Here is an 11,397-nt window from a genome sequence, read left to right as displayed (position 1 = left end):
TTTCGAATAGAAAACATGAAAACTAGAGTTAAGCTTCTTCATCCTCGGACTTGATGTTATCAATCCAAGTTCTTCAAGAAGGTGTGGAATATCTTCAATGACTCGAACCTACACTTCGTGTAGAAAATAAAAGAAAGACAGGGTAGTACAAACCACATATGCTAAGTATGGAAACATATGCAAGTAAATCATTGAAAATTATGTACAAAGGGACATTGTGTTTATAAGCATGCTAATTTACTTTAAAAGCTTTCATGCACATTCCAAGGAAACAGACAAGTCCATAACATAACCACAATAAGACATTTTCATATTAAATGTTCAAGAACACTACCACTATAAAGCCAAAAGTAACATTTTATCAACATATCACAAGACCTTATCTATAATCCCAATTCAAGTCAACTAGTGCAATGTCTATGTGAAGCCCCATAACCCCACATAAACTAAGTAAACTAGAAAAGAGATCACAAACATTGCCTTTACATCATATAACATCATAATAAGTATATTCAACCTCCTACATAGAAATATTGGCCAACAACATGTATATCAAGTTAATGTAACATCATATGAGACCAAAATGATATAGAATCAACATCATGCATTTCATTCATAACATATGTATATAGAGAAATCACCATAGGAATCCCCTCAAGGTCTACATTTGCAATGTATAAGTAAAGTCCCGTATCCTTACCTACATAAGTACACCTCTTAAGTCATCCTAGTTATTATGCATCATTCTACTTTCATTCATTCATTTGCTTTTGGGAAACTTCACAATAAACGACATGAGACCATATGAGCTAAACATGGAATCCGATGTCAACACCTTACACCGAAAGGAGGGTATCCTACTTGACAAGGTAGGACATATACATCATAATAGCGTCTACGTGGATCGACTAGCTAGTTTTCCTATGGGGGCACATAGTTAAGGAACTAGGAGATTGTTACTAAAACCTCTCTTTATGATAATTTGCATTGTTGCTTCCACCTCATGAGACCTTTGGTGAACGTACCTTCCTCATTGGAAGGGTCACCTCTCATTGTCTAGTTCACTCGGTGCTAAGCTAAATTCCTTTTTTGAAGTGTCTTTGTGTCTTCCTTAACATTAGTTTATAACATAGGTCTCAGGAGATTAACCCCTTGTATAACGTGATTATAACTCCTAGGTTCTAGGATGAGAAGTTTCTCTCATCATAATCCAACATTAAGTGAGAACATTACATCATAATCATAGTAATAAGATATACAAGAGAATCACTTCCAATACCTCATAATCATACACCTATGGTCATATCACATCCATCATGTTCATAGACTAACCATACATTCATAAATTAATCCATCATACATCAATTGAACAACATTATCAAGAATAGACCAACATTAAATCAATAAAGTGTTCATAACCTTGAAAGTCTTACCAATAGCCTCCAAGAGACTCCTTCAAGACTTCACCCCCAATTCCACAATATTTATCCAAAAATCCAATCATCATCATCATATAACAATAAATTATGCAAGAAATCATTCAATTATATCATCCCTAATCATCAATCAACCTAATTCATAAGTTAGGGTTAGGAGAAGAAGTGTATCTATAAGTTTCTATAGAGATTTAGTTCAAAGCTTTAAGGGATACATCAAACCTTCACATAAACATACATAAATCATCACTAATAATAAAATTAATACTAAAAAATTCAAGTTAGAAAGTAGACCCACTAAATTGGATGAAAGCTAGCCTTTTCAAGAACATTGAAAACCAAACTTTGAAGAACCTCTTGGGAAAGAAGTCCCAAGAGAGAATAGCCTTCATAGCTTATTAATCCTTAAAGTTTTGTGAATTAAAGCCTTGATCTTGAAGCACTATAGAAGCTTGACCTTGTTCTTCAATGGGGTGTTTGGAGTAGTGAGAAAAACTAGAGAGAATTGAGAGTTATTTGGGTTTTGTGATTTATGAGGTGTCAGGTTAGTTTAATGACTTAGAATACTTAAATAGTCCTAAACTAACCAACTATAACCGTCCCTAACCATTACTTAATTAATTAACTAATTATTTAACCAGCCCCACTTAAGTCGTGTGGAGGCAGTGAGATAAGGGTCCATCGACGAGACCCCGTCGACACTCGTCGTCCTAACTACGGACCGTACTGGTCAAACGTGGTTTGGAACAGTGGATGAATTTTGGAGGCCATGGGGGATGAGTCTAAGTTTAGAATCACTAGCAACATCGACGGGTCATGAACCCATCGACGGCTCGTCGATCCCCTCGTGGTTGCACATTGTCTTTTGACAACTTTTAGGGTCAAATGTTTAGGTCCACCTCGAGGGCCCTTAGGGTGGTCCTTAGGGAGTCGTACCCGGACTTTGTGAACCTAAACATGTTCTAAGGTGTACCCTAGGTATTTTTACAAAGTTTTACCCTCATGCAACTCTTCAAACCCCATCCAAACCTAGAGGCACACTAAGTCACTTTCACTAGTCTCCGGACGTCGTGGTCGTTCCTTGATGTTTAGGCTTTAACACTTCCTAATCAAGTTAATTACATTAGTTTAGGTCTAGAATTATCATTATTAACTATGTGAGGCTCTAGTATATGTCATATATATTCCAGGTGTTACATTATCCCCCTCTTAGGAATATTCGTCCCCAAATGAGCTTAACCTTCTTATAGGGAAAGAAAGAGACTCAATACTAGCATCCCAACAACCACAACAAAATTATCATGAGTCACAGCTCGTAGGAGGAATTCTCAACTCCTTTCAACACATCATCACATCATTAAACATAGTAACTCAATTCACAATTTCACCACATATAAGAGCTCAACATTTCATATCACATACAGAGGAACTACCTTCTCCAATTCGATATGAGCTCAGTGACATCAAAGAGTTGGCATGCAATTTTTCTTCTCAAAAAACATCAAGCATACTCACTAAAAATATCATGAAGACAACATAACACATTTCATATAAGTGCAAGTTAATCATAAGAACATAATTTCATGAAAACTGAATTTAAGCATGGACTTTTACAAATATATATACATACTAGAAAAACAAGCTAAGTTCAATATTATTCATAATTTTCTTTTACAAGAAACTACTAACCTCAACTTTGGCTAGAAGTAAGATAAGAAAGATGAGGATAGCAGGACTTTATGTCGGCCTCGGCCTCCCATGTTTCACCCTCAACTAGATGGTGTCTCCATAGGACTTTTACGGAGGCAACCTCTTTATTCCTCATTTTCATGACTTGAAGATCTAGGATCTCAAATGGAACCTCTTCATAAGAACTCATTCACCCCTAACCCTTCTATCAGGAGAATAGACAACCCATCGCCTATACATTTATTGAGCATAGAGACATGAAATATTGGGTGAACTGGGGCTAATTCAATTGGTAATTTCACTCATAAGCAACTTTCCCAAGCCGTTTTAATATTTCATAAGGGCCCACATACTGGGGACTAAGTTTCCCCTTTATACCAAACCTCATCACCCCTTTCATGGGTGAAATCTTCAAGTAGACCCAATCACCTATTTCAAACTCAAGGTCCCTCCTTTTATTGTCGGCATAAGATTTTTGCCGACTATATGTTGTTTTCAACCTATCCTTGATCATTCGAACTTTTTCTGTGGCCTCATAGACTATCTCGGGACCAAGAAGTTCAAATTCACCAACCTCAAACCACCAAACTGGAGACCGACACCTCCTACCATAGAGTGCATCAAATGGTGCCATAGAGATACTCGAGTGGTAGATATTGTTGTAAGAGAATTCTATCAAATATAGGTGGTCATCCCATTTATCCTTGAAGTGAATGGCACACACTCTCAACATATCTTCTAGGGTTTGGATGGTGCATTATGCTTCACCATCCATTAGAGGGTGATAAGCAGTAGTAAGTTTAAATTGAGTACCTAGCCCCTTTTGGAAAGACCTCCTAAAAACTTCTCAACTTATGGGACCCTCTCTCAAAGACCTATTGTCTTTCCATTGAGTGTACCAAGTTTGGGCCACATCCTTGAGTTGATAAGCGGCTAGCTCGACCTTCTCATTTGAACTCACCCCCAATATTATAAACCTCATCTAGAATGTATTGGGGGTCTTCATTCACCTTAGACCCAAAGAACATGAGAGGGTTCATCTTTGTGAAGTCCCTCAAGCGAGAAGCCATGTTACTAGGATTTTGGTTCATACGGGGTGAAATTTCTCCGTTTGCTTGAGCCATCACAGCTTGAGCTTGAGTAGATACTGCTTGAGCTTGAGTAGTCATGGGATTGAGCCAAGTTTATGAAAGTCGTCCTTATATCTCCATCCGTCATAGATGGAGGATTAACCGGAGCTTGGTAATCTAGAGGAGCTTATTCTTGAGGAGGAGCTTGGTTGTCTTGAGGAGGAACACCCACATTAGCAATCTCCTCTTCAACTCTTCTTGAGGCTGCCCTTCTAGTAGTCATATCCTATAAACACAAGAAAAGGATTAGAAGAAAAGGACACATAGAGTTAAGACTCCTGAGGCACAACTTAACAATACTGAAGAAGTGAGAATTTCCTAGGCATCACATAGACTCTCATTCATAAGTGTGGCGCGCTTCACAATAATGAACAAGACTCTACATGAACGTGGTTTAATGAGACATTATTCCTATGATTATTCAACCTCATACTCTGATACCAAGTTTGTTATGAATGAGGAGCACCCCCTAGACATAACCGGTGTCTTCGTCCTCTAAGAGGCCTTAGACAAACCCGTAGCTTACATATTCACATTTCATAGGTAAATAAAAATACAAAGAAATTTAAAAATTTACATATGAAGTTCACATAGACTTCTCATATATCGACAATAGTGTACAATTGTCTCACACAACCAACTAACATAAGAGTACAAGATTTGGGACATAGCCCTAACAACACTACAATATGTTTTCTTGTAGGAATTACAATAAAAGTCTTTAGAATAGAAAACATGAAAACTAGAGTAAGGCTTTTCATCCTCGGATTTGAGGGCTCACCAACTTGGGGTTATCAATCCAAGTTCTTCAAGAAGGAGCGGAATATTTTCAATGGATCGAACGTACACTTTGTGTAGAAAATAAAAAAATATTGGTTAATACAAACCACATGTAATAAGTATGGAAATATATGCAAGTAAATCATTGAAAATTATGCACAGAGGGACCATTTGCTTATATGCATGCTAATTTACTTTAAAAGCTTTCATGCACATTCCAAGGATATTGACAAGTCCATAACATAACCACAATAAGACATTTTCATATAACATATTCAAGAACATTACCATAATAAAGCCGAAAGTAACATTTCATCAACATATCACAAGACCTTACCCATAATCCCAATTCAAGTAAACTAGTGCAATGTCTATATGAAACCCCATAACCCCACATAAACTAAGTAAATTAGCAAAGAGACCATAAACATTGACTTTACATCATATAACATCATAATAAGTATATTCAACCTCATACATAGCAATCTAGGCCAACAACATGTATATCAAGTGAATCCAACATCATATGATACCAATATGGTATAGAATCAACATTATGCATTTCATTCATAATATATGTATATAAAAAATCACCCTAGGAATCCCCTCAAGGTCCACATGTGCTATATATAGGTAAAATCCCATACCTTTACCGACACTAGTACACCTCTCAAGTCATCCTTGTTATTATGCATCTTTCTACTTTCATTTATTCATTTTACTTTTGGGAAACTTTGTCATAACCGACATGAGACCATATGAGCTAAACATGGAATCTGGTGTCAACCCCTCACACTAAAAGGAGGATATCCTACTTGCCAAGGTAGTACATATACATCATAATAACGTCTACGTGGATCGACTAGCTAGTTTTCCTATGGGGGCACATAGTTAAGAAACTAGGAGATTGTTATTAGAAACTCTCTTTATGTTAATTTGCATTGTAGTTTCCACCTCATGAGACCTTTGGTGAACCTACCTTTATCATTGGAAAGGATACCTCTCATTGTCTAGTTCACTCGGTGCTAAGCTAAATTTCATTTTTGAAGTGTCTTTAAGTCTTGATTAACATTAGTTTATAACATAGGTATTAGAAGACTAACCTCTTTTATAACATGATCATAGCTCCTAGGTTCTAGAATGAGAAATTCCTTTCATCACAACCCAATATTAAGTGATAACATTACATCATAATCATAGTAATAAGATGCACAAGTGAATCACTTCTAATCCCTCATAATCACACACCTATTATCATCTCACATCTATCATGTTCATAGCCTAATCATACATTCGTAACTTCATTCATCGTACTTAAATTGAACAACATTATCAAGAATAGACCAATATTAATTCAATAAAGTGTTCATAACCTTGAAAGTCTTACTAATAGCTTCCAAAGAAACTCCTTCAAGACTTCACCCCCATCGACGAGACCCCATTGACGCCCCGTCGTCCCAACCACGAACCGTACTGGTCAAACATGGTTTGGGATAGAGGATGCATTTTGGAGACCATGGGGGAGGAGTATAAGTATAATATATCGAGCACCATCGACGGGGCGTGAACCCATCGACGGCTCGTCGATCCCTTCGTGGTTGCACCTTGTTTTTGACAGCTTTTATGGTTAAATGTTTGGGTCCTCCTCGAGGGTCCTTAGGGTGGTTCTTGAGGATTCATACTTGGACAGTTTGACCCTAAACATGCACTGAGGTTTACCCTAGGTCTTTTTACAATGTTTGACCATCATACAACTATTCAAATCCCGTTCAAAACCTAGAGGCACACTAAGTCACTTTCACTAGTCTCCGTATGCTGTGGTCGTTCCTTGACGTTTAAACTTTAATACTTCCTAATAAAGTTAATTACATTAGTTTAGTTCTAGAATATCATTATTCACTACGTAAGGCTCTAGTTTAGGTCATACAATATCCGGGGTGTTACATTCTCTTTGCTTGGGTAAGAAAAAAGACGGTTAAACTTAGAGCCCACAAACTCAATTACCAACTAGAATGATTTAATATAGAAGTTTATCATTAGATTTTTTCCATCTGAAAGACAGATAGGTTGAGGAGTGATATCTTGAGTTTCATACAGAATGGTGGATAAAACTTGTGCCAAGATTCAGACAGTTTTAAATTGATGTTGATGAGTTGCCATCATAATCATTATCAGTCTTATGAGGTGTTAGTCCATACCTTCATTGAGAGCCTAACTAAAAATTTTTACTTGGTTCAGTTGCAAGTGGTCAAGCGTTGATGAAGACTTATGATGAACTGTTCACTTTGTTGAACTGGATTTCTCAGGGTAATCTAGAGTGGAATGGAGAAGTAATGAATCTGTGGTACTGAAAACTACAGGGATGTTACATTTAGATGCTATGACTGCACAGATTTCTGCTATCCAGAATATGATGAGTACACACTTCAGCAATATGGCATTGGGAAAACATCTTACACAGGTAAATGCAGTTAAAAAACCACTGATTTGGTGTGAGATCAGCGGAGGTAGTGATCACATTGCAGAGGTATGTGGTGTAAACCTAGAATCTGTGAATTTTGTATGGAATTCCTAGAGAGTAAGAGGCCAACATAACTATGGATACTCATATAACCCAAGTTGTCGAAATGACCCAAACTTTTCTTGGAGTGGAAATCAAAATTAGGGCAAGGGTGAAACCAATATAGGCCTCAAGGCAATACCCATGGGTATCAACCGCAGGCTCAATGGGAGAAACCAAAACAACAATGTGGACACATGAGCGTGGAAGAGATGCTGAAAAGGATCATGGGTGACAAGCCCATTTAGTTGCTGATGTGAGAAACAATCAGTTAGCTATAGAGAATTTGGAGAACCAATTCGGGAAGTTTGCTAGTGCCCAAAACTCACGACCGCACGGAAGGTTGCCTAGAAATACTGACCCCAATCCTAAATATGTAAACGTATTAGGTACACAAAGAGGTCTACAATTAGAGGAGTTAGCTCCTAAAAGAAGACACACTGAGGTTGTGAACAAAGAGAGCAAACCTAAGGAGAGTGAAGTAGTTGCACATGAAGAAAGAGTGCAACCAATTGTGAAACCACCTCCTCCATTTCCTCAGAAGTTCAAGAAACAAAAGGAGGATGAGTGTTTTGGTAAGTTTCTCTCCCTCTTAAAACAAGTTCACATTAACATGCCATTGGTATATGTTTTGCTGGGTATACCCAGGTATGCGAAGTATGTTAAGGAGATCGTAGCCAATAAAAAGAGGATAACAGAGTATGAGATTGTTGCACTTACTAAAGAACGCAACTCTAGAATCCAAAACAAGTTGACCACTAAAATAAAAGATCCGGGTAGTTTTACTGTTCAAATCACTATAGGGCAGAGCATTCGTGCACGAGTACAAGATGTTTCACTCCATGTACTATATGAGAAAAACACTTGACGCAGCCTAATCGAACTGCACAATTACTGAAAAAGATGTTGACATTGGTGTTCACATTTGATAAGTTCAGATTTTACTTGTTGGGAACCAAAGTTATAGTCTACACTGATTATGCTGCTAGTTGGTACTTGTTTAACAAGAAGGATGCCAAACCTAGGCTGATCAGGTGGATTTTGTTACTATAAGAGTTTGATCTATAAATAAAAGACGGGAAGGGAACTAATAACCAAATAGCTGATCATCTATCCAGACTGGAGGATTCATCTCATGTGAAGAATGAGGGGCAGATTCGTGAAGAGTTTCCAGATGAGCAGTTGCTGGCATTGGACATTGCTCAAGTGCCTTGGTGTGCTGATATTCTGAATTTTCTTGTTAGTGGTTTATTTCCACCTGAGGCATCAATAAATCCAAAGCAGAGGTTGAAGTATGATGCACACTTCTATATATGGTATGAGCCTTACTTATTTAAGTAGGGTCCTAATCAAATGATGAAAAGGTGTGTAGCTGAGCAGGAGGCAACACAAGCGTTGGAGAGTTGCCAGTCTTCACCATATGGTGGACATCGAGGCAAAAGAACTGCGTATAGGGTATTGCAATATGGTTTCTTTTGTCTTGATCTATTTATAGATGTTGCTTCGTTTGTGAAAGGTTGCGATTAGTGTCATAGGATGGGCACCATTTTGAGGAGGCATGAGGCATGAGATGCCAGTTGAGCAATATACTGGAGGTTGATATCTTTGAAGTATGGGGGATAGACTTCATGGGACCATTCCCATCGTTTTGTCATAACCAATACATTGTAGTTTAGTGGACTACGTGTCTAAGTGGGTGGAGGCTGTTGAATTACCAACAAATGATGCCAAAGTGGTTGTCAAGTTCATACGGAAGCACATCTTCACTATATTTGGAATACCAAGAAATATGATCACTGATGGAAGTATGCACTTTATTAATAATTCTATGCATAATATGTTAGCTAAGTATGGGGTGATACACAAGGTGGCTACAACATATCATCCCCAAACTAGTAGGCGGATAGAAGTGTCGAATAGGGAGGTCAAGAAGATTCTCTAAAAGACTGTGAATGCCCAAAGAAAAGATAGGGCCGACTAGCTAGATGATGCATTATGGGCATATCAGACTACATACAATACACCGATAGGGACTTCTCCTTATCGAATGGTGTTTGGAAAAATATGTCACCTACCAACTGAGTTAGAGCACAAGGCATATTGGGCGATCAAGAAGCTGAATTTGGATTTTGAGTTAGCAGGTAGGAAGAGAATCACACAATATTACGAGTTAGAAGAGCATAGGCTTCACAGCTATGAAAATGCTAAGATGTACAAAGAGAAGACTAAAAAGTGGCATGACAAGCGTATTGTATCGCACACCTTAAAGCCTGGTCAACTAGAGCTACTATTAGATTCAAGATTGAAGTTGTTCCCTGGAAATATTCGATCTAAGTGGAGTGCTCAGTTTAAGGTAGTAAGAATTACCCAACATGGTGCTGTAGAGTTGAGAAACAACGATAAGAGCTCTACTTTCCTTTTAAATGGCCAACGGGTCAAACATTTGTCACATCCGGTTTTACCCCCAAGACGTAACCGACATTGTCGTCCTCTTTGAGTACTAAGACAAGCCTCTTAGTCTTACATCATTGCATTCATCGATTAAAAATACGGAAGAATTCAACTACTTCTAATCGGAGGTTTACATAGACCTCTACTTACACATAATCATAATAATATCGAGTATACATAGACTCATTCGTATAAGAAGATTACATAGTCTTCTACTTTTATTTCACACATTTATATAGTAAAGAAATAGAGCCATAAATTCGTCTCATCTCATAAACCATATAAACGAGGACAATAACATTGGGCATAGCCCTACATCAATAAAAGTAAGCCGCATATAGGCTTTATACAACTTTGTCTCAAATAGGAAATAGAGTCAATACAAAAGTTGTAGTAACTAAGTAACTTCGCAAAGAGAATATTGGCATCGTCCTCGGGGAAAACGAGAACCTACCACTTGGATGATAGAATATCCAAGTCTTCCTTCAAATCGCCTCAAATCAACTTCAACGACCTGAACCTAAAATGTTTGGGAAAAAGGGAGAAAATGGGGTTAGTACTCCACATGTACTAAGTATGAGATCTTATGCACATACACAAGCAAAACATGCTAAAGAGGGACTTTTTTATTAAAACATGCTATTTTACCCCTTTTCAGGCTTAATGCAAAGTCAAGTAAATCATACTAATCAACCAAACATGCTTACTATCCCAACAAGTAACGCTTATCTCAACACACTTAAAATCATGAGTTACTACAACCCTAACATCAAGGAATAATATCACAAGAATCAATAAGAGTTAAGCATATCATAATAAGCAAGACACTACTCACAAGTTCTTATTAAGTCAACAAGTGCAATGACTAAGCAAAGCCCCATAACCTTACTCAATCAAGTATCCTCAACAAGAAAACATGACCACTGTCCAACTTTACATTTCATAGAATTTAGGCTTACATTTCATCTTATATTATCGATATGACCCAAGGCATATTCATAAATGAACTAATCAACATATAGTATCAACAATATGACATGGTCATCATATATATATATATACATCATATATTATCATAACATAAACACATAAGAACCTCTTCCTAAGACTCCCCTCAAGACTAACTAGTGCAATGTCTAGGTAGACTCCCATACCCCTACCTAGACTAAGCTAGACCCCTTAGGTTGTCAAAGTTAGAGTTCAAGTCCTTTAATTTGTTTAAACTTTTTGGAACATCTTGCCCTAACCGACATAGACCACATGAGCTAGTGTGGAATCCGGTGTCATAGAACCCTACACCGAAAGAAGGCGAACTACTTGCAAAGGTAGTACCAAAACATAAAACATAGCA

General features: G+C 37.5%; 1 protein-coding gene across 1 annotated transcript; it reads left to right on the top strand.

The window, feature by feature from the left end:
• Positions 1 to 9,642: 9,642 nt before the first annotated feature.
• Positions 9,643 to 10,092, top strand: LOC107013260. The gene has a single exon (XM_015213216.1). It carries the CDS (start codon positions 9,643 to 9,645, stop codon positions 10,090 to 10,092), a length of 450 nt encoding a protein of 149 aa, XP_015068702.1.
• Positions 10,093 to 11,397: the final 1,305 nt, after the last annotated feature.

Source organism: Solanum pennellii, chromosome 3, assembly GCF_001406875.1.
Source record: "Solanum pennellii chromosome 3, SPENNV200".
In the NCBI taxonomy this organism is placed as follows: Eukaryota; Viridiplantae; Streptophyta; class Magnoliopsida; order Solanales; family Solanaceae; genus Solanum; species Solanum pennellii.
This window is presented reverse-complemented; position numbering and strand designations above follow the sequence as displayed.

Bases quoted from the DNA above. Each gene is read 5' to 3' on its own strand.
- LOC107013260 (XM_015213216.1), top strand. From the start codon at position 9,643: ATGGTGTTTGGAAAAATATGTCACCTACCAACTGAGTTAGAGCACAAG.